At 41.1% G+C, this 13,910-nt stretch overlaps 1 protein-coding gene across 1 annotated transcript in view; it reads right to left on the bottom strand.

The window, feature by feature from the left end:
• CIT (citron rho-interacting serine/threonine kinase) overlaps positions 1-9,881 on the bottom strand; it is a 68,001-nt gene extending 58,120 nt beyond the window's left edge. Inside the window, exons 1-8 of the mRNA XM_066562404.1 lie at positions 9,786-9,881; positions 8,884-9,025; positions 7,440-7,615; positions 6,456-6,557; positions 6,125-6,267; positions 5,172-5,265; positions 3,603-3,806; positions 2,909-3,062 (exon numbers count right to left, since the gene is read on the bottom strand). Of these exons, the coding sequence (XP_066418501.1) occupies positions 2,909-3,062; positions 3,603-3,806; positions 5,172-5,265; positions 6,125-6,267; positions 6,456-6,557; positions 7,440-7,615; positions 8,884-9,025; positions 9,786-9,881 (1,111 nt within the window). The remainder of the gene's footprint in view (positions 1-2,908; positions 3,063-3,602; positions 3,807-5,171; positions 5,266-6,124; positions 6,268-6,455; positions 6,558-7,439; positions 7,616-8,883; positions 9,026-9,785) is intronic.
• Positions 9,882-13,910: the final 4,029 nt, after the last annotated feature.

Raw genomic sequence — 13,910 nt, 5'->3', positions numbered from 1 at the left:
TGTTTGCACGAGACATTAACTCTTGTCTTTTCATATATATAGTTTGTGCAAGTCCAAATATGCCATTCCATTTTCAAGACCTCTTGGACTGGACTTACAAAACAATTTGTAAAATCAAAGGCTCTTTATGCTGTACACAGATGAAAGTTTTCTGACCATGTCCCATCTAGACTTCAGCAAGCAGATTTTTGATTCCAAATTAAAAAGCTGATGCAGTTTATGGATGTCAACTAACAAAAGACAACCAACAAAATCTTGAAATTATACAGAATGCAGCCTTGTTGCTGGTAACTTAAGTATGTCATTCCCCCATTCTCTACCTCTGATTTTAGATACTTCTTAGGTACTCAAATGGTTCTGTTATCAACTTTCCAGTGAAATACCTGATCATTTAGCTGAAACACAGACAGAAATATGCTTATTTCAGGTAAATAAATTCCAAAATACTTTCAGAAAATTCTTCAGTAAGTGAACACAAACTTTTGAAAGTTTTAGTTTATTTTATTTTTGGGGAGGAAGTGCAGTGGTATCTGTTTTCAGGTGGGTTTTTTTAATGAGCTTTATAAGTCATTAAATAGCAGAAAAAAGAGACCAACAGAGAGCAGAATCTATAAGTGTGTTTCAGTACAATACTCCAACAAAGAGGAAAAATCACCTGTTGAGACAAATTCAGATAAACCTGACTTTAATTGTTTGATTCTGTTTCTGTAACATAAGAGCTGCTACTATAGACACATTACTTGGACCCAGGGAAGTTGGGAGCTTTTTTTAGAGGCAATGATCTTTTGGAAAGGGGTTTGCTAAAAAGTCAAGTGTTTCATAGGTTACCATAACAACAAAGTGTAACACTGAAAAGCCCCTTAATGACACATTCTTAACCAAAATCAGTGTATTAAGAATGGCTATCCTGGAGCTCTCAGCATGATAATTAAATACCTGCAAGGCAAAGGTACCAATTTTTTTCCCTACCTTGCTCAGCCTGAAATAGAAATTACATCACTGCCCTTATAGACTAAAGTCTGACTATACTGACACAGAATTTGTCTAACAGTTGTGGATCAGAGTCACTTCAGTTGGCTTTAGGATCACCCAGTCCAACACTCCATGACCTTAAAGTCTTTGACCAGATTAACTTGGGGTAGTGAGATTCTTTAATGTAAGTCTAAATCCTATGACCTCTTCCATCACCCATCTTCTCAAGCTGCCATTTCTCCAGCTAAACACCACTATCAGCAGAGGTCAAGATTAGAAAGAAGCCTTTAGCTTTCAGATAGCCCAGGTCAAACCTGACCCAGGTTTTGAACAGAATGACAGAAAAACTGCTCAGAAAAATCAGCACAGGGAGAACCACTACTGAGAGCAAAGCAATAGGTGATACATTGAATCTGCTACTTGAAGCACAGACACTGCTGTGTTTTGTGCTAGTTACAGTGGGGGTTTATCAAGTATGAGGCATAACAACAAAATGAGGGGTCAAAACTGCATGAAACCTCCCAGTAGGTAGGTGTGGATATTACAGGGAATGATGATGCAATCTGCTGGCCAGTTGCAGACAGAAATGGGATTTTTTTAAATCCCAAATGATTATTCCAACATTATAACCACACCAGGGCTGCCTAGTGGCTTGTCCATCAGCATCACTGCTGTCACACAAATTGGCAAAACGCTCCATTAACTCCTGCAGCTGTGTGAATACCAGACAGGCAATTGCCAAGGAAACACCAGAACATATGCTCACATGTCACTCTTCTCTCTATATCTGAGGTAACATGATATCAATGCAACACTAAACTCAGGAACAGAAACTGGTGGCTTAGGCAGGGCTCTAGGGAGAGAAGGCAGAGAGCACTGGGAAATGGATGCTAAAGTGATGAAAAGGGCTCGAGGCTCAATGGCTCTCAAAGGGCAGAAACAATGGAATTTAACAGAACAGCAGCTCCACAAGTTCAAAATTAATGAATCGACAGAAAAGTGAGCAAACAGTCTGTGTGTGGAGCTGACAGCTGAAGTGCTGAGATAGTCATCAAAAGTAGAAGCACTGGCTTAGCAATTTATCATGGAAAATGGAGCAGAATCATTCCCTTACAGCATATTTGACAAAAAACATAAGGCAGACATGTTGCTTGCCCAGATAATCTTACAGTCCAAATAATTTAAAATACTCTCCAACACAATCAGATCCCCATACAGAGATCACTGATGAACTGTGAAGTATTTGCTTTTGCCACGGAGCTGGTGCCTCAGTACTTCCAAATACCAAATTCCATTGCTTGCATAGTATTATAAACAGTTTTCTGCATAAAGAATTATCTGGTTCACTGGTTTTATTCTATTCCTGGTTGAATGAACAGATTTTTCACCCAAAAAAAAGCAGTAATACATTATCCCCATTGACTTTGACAAAAAGCTCCAATGGCCCTTATGGCCACAGACATTTCATCACCTGCTGGGACTACAAAAAATAAACCAACCTTAAGTAAAGTTGGTCCACAAGTAGCAAAAGAGAAACCTGAAGATACAACAACAACAAGAAAAGATGAAGCCAAAATTTAGCAAACTGAAGTGGGAAAGGCCTGAAAAAACATACTGATGCCTTTTAATCTGAAGGACATGGAAAGGACCATTTTGATTTTCCAGTCTAGTGCCTGCAGTAATATGGCAATTCTATCAGGAATTCATGTGGAGTTTAATAAAACATCCTCCTACCTTACAATTTTTACCTGAGATGTTAACATAGCCTTTGCAAAAACCAAAATGAGCTGTTTTGTTAAAAACACCTGCTCCAGGAACCAGTCCTGTTTCATTAGGAATAATTCAGATCAAACACACTTTAATACTCATTGTATAACTTTTCCCAGTACCAAAAAAACCCAGAAATGGTTTATAAATACAATTTTATTCTACTTACAATTACGGATATTGTTCCAGTCAATTTTAGAAAAAAATGGATGGCAGCAGAGATCCTCATAGCCCAGCCTTTCCTTCTGCCCACAGAGCAGGCTCTGGATCAGGTCAAGAAAGTCACTGCTAACTTTCACATCCTCTGGGAACTTCAGAAATCTCTGCATTAGAAAGAAATGGATTTCTGCTCAGTAGGAAAACAGGCTCAGAACAGGAAGATTAAGTTTCATTATTCTGAGATATGTCAGGTACAAAGGATGAATATTTATAGCACACAAATAAAAGCATGGTGCATTTTATCCAAGTAGGCTTTTATATGCATTTACTGCAGTAAAGATAAGAACACAGGAACAACCATTCCCACCCAGGCAAATGGTATCCCAGGTCAGCATCTTATGCTGATCTTATGCTTATGGCCAATGGCACACACAAATGGAAGAGTAAAACAAGATATTACCCCAGAAAATTCTCACAAACTTCCAAAAGGTAGGTCATAGAATTTTTTGAATTGGGAATGATGACACCTGTTACAAAAAATAACTTGATACCTACAATACCTATATAAATACAACACAATGCATATATTCCAAATATTTGATGAACGTGACAAAGAGACATCCATAAACTTTCATGTAAAGCTGAGAAAAACAGCCTTCAGTTGCAGCCTTTTTACTTGAGAACAGGGAAGGAGATCTCTCTACCTGGAAGTTCATGATGTTATTGAAAGTCTTTGCTGAAGTGCCTTCAGTGAAGGGAGACCTTCCATAGATCATTTCATAGGCAATGACTCCAAGGGACCACCAGTCACACTCAGGGCCGTAGGAGGCTTTGCCATCCCCTCCCAACCCTGTCAGCATCTCTGGTGCCATGTAGTCAGGTGTGCCCACAGGGAGCCTGGCATTTACCTGGGAGCAAAGATAAACCAAGTGAAATTACAGCACTTTGTGTTCAATGGCATTATTACCACGTTCTTGCTAATAAAACAAAGGTTTTATTTTTCCCCCCACCCTTTTACTATTTTTTTTAACAAGACGTAATTTTCAGCCCTCCATGTGAATTTTAAGAAAGTAATTTTAACCAAAGCTGTTCAGCAAATAAGCACCAGGTTAAGGAAACCACTGATAAACAAAGGGAGCTATTTGATATAGTCAAATTATCAGAGCTAATTGTTACTATAAAGTAACAAACTGCTAAAGTAGAAAAGTAGCATCCCAAAAAGCACAGAAATATTAAACTGATGTTTGTTTTAAACAGCAAACATGCTCTGCTTCAACTAGTATTAACAGGGACATCATAGCTGAAATTTCAAAAACGGTCAAGTTCAGACAGAAATACTTCCTGCCCTCATTACATTCTCTGTCATCTTTTTACCTAGTGTTCATGAACAGCAAAGCACTAATGTTTGAATTTCTGGACTGCTTAGAAAAGGTAAATCAGGAGCCAATGCTACAACCATTTTTGTGCTAAGTGGCATAAAGAATGAAACAAAACTGCAGGGAGGCTAACACAAAAACCTATGAGTGACTGAAGCGATAGTGTGAAGAAAAAATTTCAAAGGAAAATGCAATGCAGAGAAGCACTGAAAATGTAAGAGCAAGGAAAAACAGGATATTAAGAATCACATTACAAAGAAAATGTTATGGAAAAATAAAAACTGTAAAACAAGACAGAAATATGGTGCAGAACTTCATGTTCTCACTTAGACACATTTAAATTTTAAAAATTTTCACTTGAAGTTGTGTGCAGTTAACAAAACTTACAAGCAACTTATAAAACACTCCACTGATTTAGATTTGATGCAGTACTTTGTGGTGAGTGAAGCCCAGAATATTTAAATGTGACTCATTTTGATCAAGAGCTCCCCAGTCTTCAAAATTATGAACTTAGTTACAACAGGCACAATTTTCATTCCAACTATAAATCCATGTCCCCTTTAAACACAGCATTGAACAGCTGTAAGAACCTGTAGAAGTATGATTTTGCAACCCAGTGCAGCACCATGAGAAAGGTAAAGATAACTCTGCTTTCTTGTGTATTAATATTTTAATAAGCAAATATGTATTTGCTGAGGGCTGAAAAAGATACTTTAGCTCATGCTTGAAAAGCCATTCACAAATGGAAAAATACAATTGTGAATAGATTCCATAGTGGGCAAGAAAGGCAGAAGAGAAGAGCAAGGTGTAATCAAAGAACAGATACCAAGTTAGTTTTCCTTTTTCAACTGGACTATCCAAACAAGGCACAGACAAAGTTTAAATCCACATTATTACCGTTTTGTTTACTGTCATTTTGGCAGCTGACCCAAAGTCCACCAGTTTAATGTGTCCTGTTCTGTCAATAAGAACATTTTCTGGTTTGATGTCTCTGTAGGCCAGAAGAAAGCAATCAGAACCTTTCCAGACCATTCCCTACTGGCACATCCAGATTGCAGGATATTCCTATTCAGCTATACTCAACCACATGCATAAAGCCTTCCAAGTGGGAGTTTTTTTCCAAAAATTGCCCTGTTTCCAAGCAAATATGGAAGTATTACAGCTCCCCTCATTTCATGGAAGGTTAATAATTATTGACAGCAGATGAAAAGAGAAGGTGATTTTGCACCTTGACCACATTGTAACTGACTTACAGTCAAGTATTTTGTATTTTTCTTCCCAAACTCCCTCACAACTTATTCTGTACATCTTCCAAATTCAGCCAGTGACTGGGCACTAGAAAGCCACAGCCCATGCTCTAAGTGCAGCCACTACAAGCTCTTGGAAATAATATACTTGCTAACATTTCCACACCCTCAAAATGCAAGAGCTTTTTTAAATACCAGTATGATTTGAAAATGCACACAGTAACTGTCTCCAAGCCCTGAGAGAAAACTCTGCGATATTTAACTACTCCAACATCCTATACTGCCCTGTTCACCAATCAGCACACAACCATTTTTAACAATTACATTAATTCCCTATAGTATTTGGTGCCAAAAGCAGCAATCCATGGAAAATATTTAAATTTTTTATAGTGCAACATTAAGGCTTCTTTTTACTGAGCCTCCAGAAAAATATATGTAACAATCCTTTCTTGATATTGGTCTGAACTTTACATCAAAGTTAATGCCCTGAGCTACAATTATAGTTGGGAGTCTGATTAATTTTCTCATTTTGTCCTCTGACATAGCATGTGAAATACTGAAAGAGGACAGAATACAGAAGCACCCAAAGCAACCTTGACGTACCGGTGGACATAACCCATCTGATGGACACTGTGAATGGCCAAAACCAACTCTGCAAGGTAGAACTGCACCATGTTCTCATCCAGCTGGTCCTCATATCTGTTTAAGAGTGACAGCAAGTCCCCTCCAGGCTGATACTCCATAACCTACATACAATTTTAAAGGAACAGATATACAAGATATTCCATTCAACTCCCCAGTATGGCACTGGGCATATATCAAACAGTGCAGGAAAATGTACAGAAAACAAGCACATTTCAACCATCACATTATTCTTTAATAAACCAACAACAATGGTGTTCAGTAGAGGAGAAAATCAAAAACTAGGCATTACCAAGTAGAGATTTTTCTTGTCTTGAAATGCATACTGTAATTGTGGAATCCATGGACTGGTGCTCTGAGCTAATATGCTGCGTTCTTCCTCAAAAAATGACACCTACCAAAAAAGTGTTCAGTTACATCATGATGAGAGGGAGTCAGAATATATTATAATCCCCTAGTTTTAGAAAAACTTGGCACACATCCCAAAAAAATTACACAGAAATTATTAAGTGCTGTTTCCTGAGCAAGTGCCATGTGAGGGTAGCACCATACTTTGCTTTCTTGTCAATCTGGGCCCCAGAAAGGGTCATTTTAGTCAGGCTCCATTTCTCCTAGCCACAAACAATGCTGAGGGCTATCAGGAGCAACCTTAGTGCACCATGTATTGGGAACAACTGATGCAGATATTGTATAAATTCATGAGGTCTCTCATGGAGTATCTCTGTCCTACTTGTCATCTCATGTCAGCAAAGATTAACTTCTGTTTCTCACCAAACTATGAGAACAACCTCCATTATCCCTTTTTTAAGTTTCCAAGTAACACATTTCTCAAGCTAGCGAGAGGCTCTCCATAAAAATCCAGTCACCACAGTTTGCCTTCACACCCACTCCTGACATTCTACTTCGCTCTTTAAAATAAAAAAAAAAAACCTTAATGAATAGATTGTCTGAAAATTCAAACCATCTTCAACAAGATCAATACTGATTCAGTGTTTTCATCATCTGTTTTTCTTTTTTTATAATTAGATGGGAAGCTCTTTACAACAAGGGCCATGTTTTGGTACCTGAGGATGGCACCTCACCCAGCAGACCCATAGACTGTGATAATGACTTTTAAACACAGCAAAACTACTCACAAATTTATTGCTTCGCTCAAATGTAGGATGAACTTTCTCAAGATATATTTTTAACTCAGTTCTAATAATAGTGACAGAAAGGAAGTGTTCAACAAATTGCAATTTATCCTCCTAGTCTCATAAGAGAAAAACATACATACGTGCTCCTGTGCCAGCAAGGACTCCTTGCTCATCACCTTCATGGCATAGACATCACCAGTGACTTTCTCTCTCACTACTTTGACATCTGCAAAGTGACCACAGCCAACCACACTCTTTACTTCAAAGTCCTTCACACTGGGTTGCAGTTCCTTTAGTTCAGCGATAGCCTCTGCATCTATAAAAATAAAACACTTATTTTTACATTTGGCAACTGGCATTTTATAAAAAAGAGACAACATCGAAACTGGAGAATAAAATTAAAAAAGCTCCAGCAAACCAAAACCAAAAAAAATCCCAACATTCAGTTCCAGATTCTCAAGAAATGTTAAATCTTTCCAGAATATGCTTCTTAAAAATAACAGCATGCATCAGAACTAGAAAAAGACTGTATCAATGCAGAGTTAAGTCTGAAATATGGTACATACAAAAGGATCAGGAAATGCTAAGACAGTTCCCATGGCAACCATAATTCTGTCCCATTCATAACATCAGAGGCTGAGAACCTCTTTGGTTCCTAATTTCTTTCCAGCCATCCTTTATCAATACAAAGTATATTCCCTAAACATGATGGCTTTACCCAGCAAGTTCTAGTCCAGGGGCAGGGTTTGCTCCTCTGCCTGAGGGAGGCACCAGTCTATTGTCTAACAACCAACCAGAGGCATTTACTGCAGATATTCAGCTCAAGCTTTCCACTGACTAGTTCCAGCCAGCATGCACTGTGATAATCAGTCACTCACGGGAGATTGTTCTAAAAATTCTTCAAACTAGCAGAAAATTACTGTCTGCTAATAATAACTACAAACATTGGGTGGAATCATAACAGGGGGCACAACATGTTACTTGAAATCAAATGTCTTTCTGCTACATCTTAATGGAAAAATTGATGGAAATTTTCTTTGCTCTTCTCCAAAAGGATTCTGGGCACATTATCAATAAAATATTTACTCCTTTAGGACCTGTATTTCTGAAGCACAGAAATACTCTTTACAAGCTAAACATGCAGTACTTGGGTAATACATGGAATCCAAAAGGTATTTTGAAAGAGCCAGAGATTACCAAGTTTCTCTCTCAAATCTTTTCTTCTCATAGTCACCACCCTGCTCTCAACTTCTGACACCCTTCTGTGGTGCACACTCAGAGCTTTGCTGTAGCCAGTACTCACTTTCCAAGAAAGTACCTCTTCAAATATACAGTACAGACTAAGAAGGAAGCACATTTGAGTCACAGCACTTCAAAAGCCCCTTGCATTTGATCTTCTTGGACCTGAACAAATCCTTACCAAGATTGCCAAGATCCCCTTTGCAGAGTTGACTCTGCCAACAAAAAATCAGATGCTCCAAGTCCTGGGTTACAATCAAAGCAACTAAAGTATTACTCTAACATCCAGATTCTTAAGAAGTGTTTTATAAAGTGACACCTGAAAATTAGTGTAAACAAACTTACACTTCTTGACAAAGTTGCCAACATGTTTAATTTTCATTAAAGCAGGGTTTCTGCATTCTTCAAAAAGAACAAATAATGAATCAAGGATGCCTTCCCGGGAGAGAGGAGACATCTGCTGTTGAGTCACAAAGAGTGGCTTCCCCTGGAAAAAAAAAGCAGCAACAGCAGATGGAGTCTCAGACAACAATGAAAAGCCTCAAATCAATAACAGATGTATAGAGCAGATAATATATATCCATTTTAAAATCGCTACTTCAGAAATTAGGCAAATGATACAGAAGTGTGAGGTAAATATATCATCTCACTATGACTATCTGTAATAGCTGCTACAGGTATTTTTCTTGCAGACAAAGCAATCTTTAAAGTTTCAAGCAACTAAACTACCAGTCTCAAGAAAGTTATGATTCAAATTTTAACAATTTATATCCTCCTGATGACTCTGATCTGACTGGCCTTTTCCTTGACACTACATCATGCAGGTCTTTTCATGGTACAAACAATTGAAGAAATCAGCATCAACAGTAGCTTTGGAAGGAAAAGCTGTTGGACCTCAGATGATGAAAAAGCAGCCCCTTAGGTAAATTCATCTTAGGACAAACCCACAGCTCCTTCACTCATGAAAAAACTAAAGATTACAGAAAGCAGTATTCCATGTTTAAGTGGAAAAATCTATCAGGCTAAAACATCAGCAGATGCACAAAACATAAGACCAGTTACTATCCACTGAATTTTGTGCACACCAGGTGCACTTTGAACTTCACCTAGTTACCCCTTTCTTTTACCCTAAAGAACGACACAGGCATGGTTTCAGCATCCAAAAAAAGCAAAGCTGTATTTTGAGATCCTGGGGATGGACAAGGACAAAACCAAGATCAACTGCTCCCAGGCCAGATGTCCTTCACCTGAAAGAGCAGATTTAGCCGAGACACTCGGCTGGTGATGGGCTCCATTGGTCCTGCCTCGACCGGATTTCGGGCTCCACATTTAAACTTCAACATCTTTACAGCTTATCTCATTGAAACAAGCACCTGAAAAAGGGAACAGGGACATTCAGGAAGCACTTGGCTGGCTGACTCTAAGCAAAAAATATGGATGAGAGGAGATGGAATTTAAGTAACATCTACTTTTCCTCGGGGACAAAATTTATGTGTTTAAACACACCTGAAGCGCCCCAGCAATTAAAGTGGGGAGAAGCACAGAAGCAATTACATTGAAGAAGACCCTCAGAGACCATCCAGTGAGCGAACCCCCCCGTGCCACCTTCCCTGTGGCACTCAGCACCTCAGCCAGCCTTTCCTTAAACACCTCCAGGGACGGCGACCCCACCACCTCGCTGGGAGGGCACAGAGCCCCCCAGACCCCGGAGGTTACAGCGGGCGGACCCGGGTCCCCCTCAGAGCTGCCCCATCCTAAGCCCGGGTCCCACTCAGAACTGCCCCATCCTAAGCCCCGGGTCCCACTCAGAACTGCCCCATCCTAAGCCCCGGGTCCCTCTCAGACCTGCCCCATCCCGAGCCTCGGGTCCCCCTCAGAGCTGCCCTATCCCAAGCTCCGTTCCCCCCTCAGCGCCACCTGTTCCAAGCCCCGTTCCCCCTCAGGATCGCCCCGTTCCAGGAGCCCCCAAGGTCCCCTCGATCCCCGCGCGCGCCCCGTTTTTACCGCCGCCAGCGTTTGAACGGCGCGGTGGGCGTGGGGCTCCTGACGTCACTTCTGGTACCGCGGCGCGGGCCAATCGCAGGCCGGCGGGGCCGGAAGCCCTGCCCAGGTGTGGCGCCAGCCCCGTGAGGGCGGGAGCGGCCGCGGGCTCTGAGGCGACCCCGGTGCCGCGGGGCTTCCCCAGCTCCGGAGGGAGCTCAGGAGGGCCTTCGGACACCGCTGGCGCTGCCCTGCCCTCACGGGTTTGCTCGCGCTTGTCGTGTATTTCACGGTTTTTTGTTTGTTTGTTTATTTTCCTGTGCCACATCTTAAAAGGGAGAAATGACTCATTCCCAGTGGTTCTAAGTGAAGCTGGCTCAACCCTACCCTAGACGTCATAGTTGGCAGTAGCTGCTGCCAGGTAGGGCAGCCAGAGGGGAAATGGAAAGGTTTTCAGAAGCTTTAAATTTCCTTCTGTAAAATGCTTGCCTGACCTTTATGACCCTTTCTGTACGGCCGTTTTATTCAGATACAGGGTGATTAACTTTAAAGCGAGGCACTGGTGAAAGGCCTTTAGCTCGGCAGCCCTGTGTCGGTGAGGCGTCATCAGAAGGTGCAGTGGGGTGCGGGATGACCTTGTGTGAGGAGGGACCCGATGGATCCGTGCGGAGATGTCCGTGGGACATCGGCAGGGAGCACTGCTGAGACCTGCAGACATCACAAGGGTGCAAAACACAGCCCCTTGTTCGACAGGGTCGGGGCAAGATTTAATCTGGTAACAGAAATCTCCGTGACGTGGTCCTTAAAAATAATCATGTCGCTATGAGTGATATAAAATAAGATAGTTTGCCCTCTTACATTCATTTTAATGGTGCTAATACTAGTTTGGCATCTTGCTGATCAAGTAATGCACTCATGGATTTATTACATTTGACTTCCTACAAATCATTTTACCTTTCACCTTCCCCAGTCCACCCCTGGAACACTGACATATTTGTGGTGTATTTCTCATCTGAAACTTACATAGCTGGGTTCATTTCAAGTTACAAAGTGTGAAAGAGTTTTTAAAATCTAATTTATTGTCCACTACCTGCACTGCCAATTTGGTTTTGGACTCCACTCAGGACACTGTGACTGGCTGTGTCTCATCCACATTTCCCAGAGAGATCAGCTCTTAAATAGAAATGCAGTAAAGAGCTTCCTGTGCATGAACTGGGCAATTGCCATGGTAGTGCATTTCAGTGAAATGCCACATCCTGCCCTGATGTTGGAGCCCTACCATGTCTAACGGTGCTCTACTCTAGATTTTGAACAAGTCTGCCATCCAAACTAAGAGACCTTCAGGCTCCTCTGTCCAGCCTGTCTCCTCAACAAATATCATTAACCCCCTCTGTTTTAACTGCCAGAATTACTGTTAAACATCCCCACTGTTTCTCATTCCACTGGGGATATCACCATATCTGCACATCAGTTTGGATTTAGAAAATGGGGGCAGCAGAAGACCTGGGTTGTCCTTCTTAACAGCTCAGTTCTCTATTGGGTTCAAATCACAGGGTGTGGCTGATTCTCCCTCCTTCCTCTCTGCAGGGTGCAGTGGAACAGCTCATCCACGCTGGGAGAGGATATGGCTCATTAAGGGTCCCATCTCATGTACATGAATGCTCCCCTTTCCCTTCAGAACATGAACACACAATATCCCAAATTTAACCAGCCAGGTGAGCTGCTTGGCTGCACCACGGGCCTCTCTCAGCTGCCCAACAGGTTCAGCAATAGCATCAGTTTACTGATTTACAGTAAATTAATTTATAATTCATTTTTCCAAATAAAGATTTTTTTTGAGTGTTTGCAAGCAAAGAAGCTGGCTCTTAAAACCCTTTGGGACGGATAGAGTTTTCCTCATCATTTAGGTGAGGACTCAAGTTAGATTACTTCCCTTTAAGAAGGGCTTTAAATGCATATTTTGCTAGAAGCAGCCATGTGATTCAAGACCACGTACTGGTTTTTTTCCTTCTTTGTTGCTTTGTAACAGACTTAGGTAAACAGGAAAAGTCTAGCAGCAAAATAAAATAGTAGTATAAAAATGCAGTTGCACTAGAACTGTTATCAAGTGCTAAGAAAACAACTGAAGTGGCAGATGAGGAGAGGAGAAGAGAAAGAAAAACCCTGCAGTTTCAGTGCTAACACCTCAGTACCCATTACTACTGTCTCAGGTAAAAAAGAAATACATACCTGTTCTGAAGAACACATATTTTCTTTTTGTTTAAGTTGATGATCTGAAGCCTTCAGAGTGAAAGTGATGATTCCTTCCTACCTTTGATATTTTTATCAAGAGGAATCATAGTGCACCAGTCCTTTGTAACAGCCAAATTATCTATCACTCCTTGAACTTGACAGCTGCTCCTGGGTACAACCTCACTGAACTGGAAGGAGCAGCAGCAGACCTGCAACTGTACAAAGTAAGGGCTTATTCCTACTATTAAATTAATAGGTTGTTCAAAAGTGCAACAGAATAAATAGCACTGTGATTTTCCCTAAGCAGGTCCCAATATGGTGCTCAACATGTTTTGACATCTCACCATGCACTGAATTGGTTACCATCTGTTTGACATTATTTTATTATAAGAGTAGGGGTTTCCCTTTGTTTCCTTGGCCCAAATTCTCCTCCCTCATGCTGCTGCATTGTGCTCCAAGGTGACTGTTCCCAGGATTGCTTGTCACAGTAACATCCTTCAGGCTTGCCTGAGGTCTAAGATACCCCATAAATGGAGAAGTAAACGACCAGGCAGGCAGGTATTCCAGGTTTTTGCCAAGAGCCTGGTGCTCAGATCCTCATCCTAACTAACCTCACCATATTTTAATGGGCACAGAGCTGCCAAGTCCCCCCCCAACACCATCTGGCTGTGAACTTCTGTATTTACAGCAGCATTACTTGGAAATCTCTTCATCTGTGGAGCACTGAGCACTGATGGCTGTGCCCAAGGTGCTAATGAATTTATATATGCTCAGAAAACAATAAACAGGGCTTGTGCTGTCACAATGCTAAGAGCTAAGGATGACCAAAAAATGGGGTTTTGTCCTACCTTGCAAATCTTTCCAGCTCTGTTCTTTCCAAATTGTGATGCTGCACATGCAGATGGGTCTGCAGCCAAGGCTCCCAGGGGATGTGGATGCCAGAAATAAATCATGCTCTTCAGCAAGGCCTTTACCATAGCTAATCTGTATGTCAATCTATAATTCTATATGAAAACAAAAAATGAATTTGCCTTTATCAGCTCTATCCCTTCCTCTAACTCACCAATATTTAAAAGAGCTTGTAATGAACCAAGCTCTTTCTTCAGCCCTAGCCCTGATCACACCTGGGTTACCACTGCCTGTTCCAAAATAAAGGGTTT

This window comes from Molothrus aeneus, chromosome 18 (assembly GCF_037042795.1).
Source record: "Molothrus aeneus isolate 106 chromosome 18, BPBGC_Maene_1.0, whole genome shotgun sequence".
NCBI lineage: Eukaryota > Metazoa > Chordata > Aves > Passeriformes > Icteridae > Molothrus > Molothrus aeneus.
This window is presented reverse-complemented; position numbering and strand designations above follow the sequence as displayed.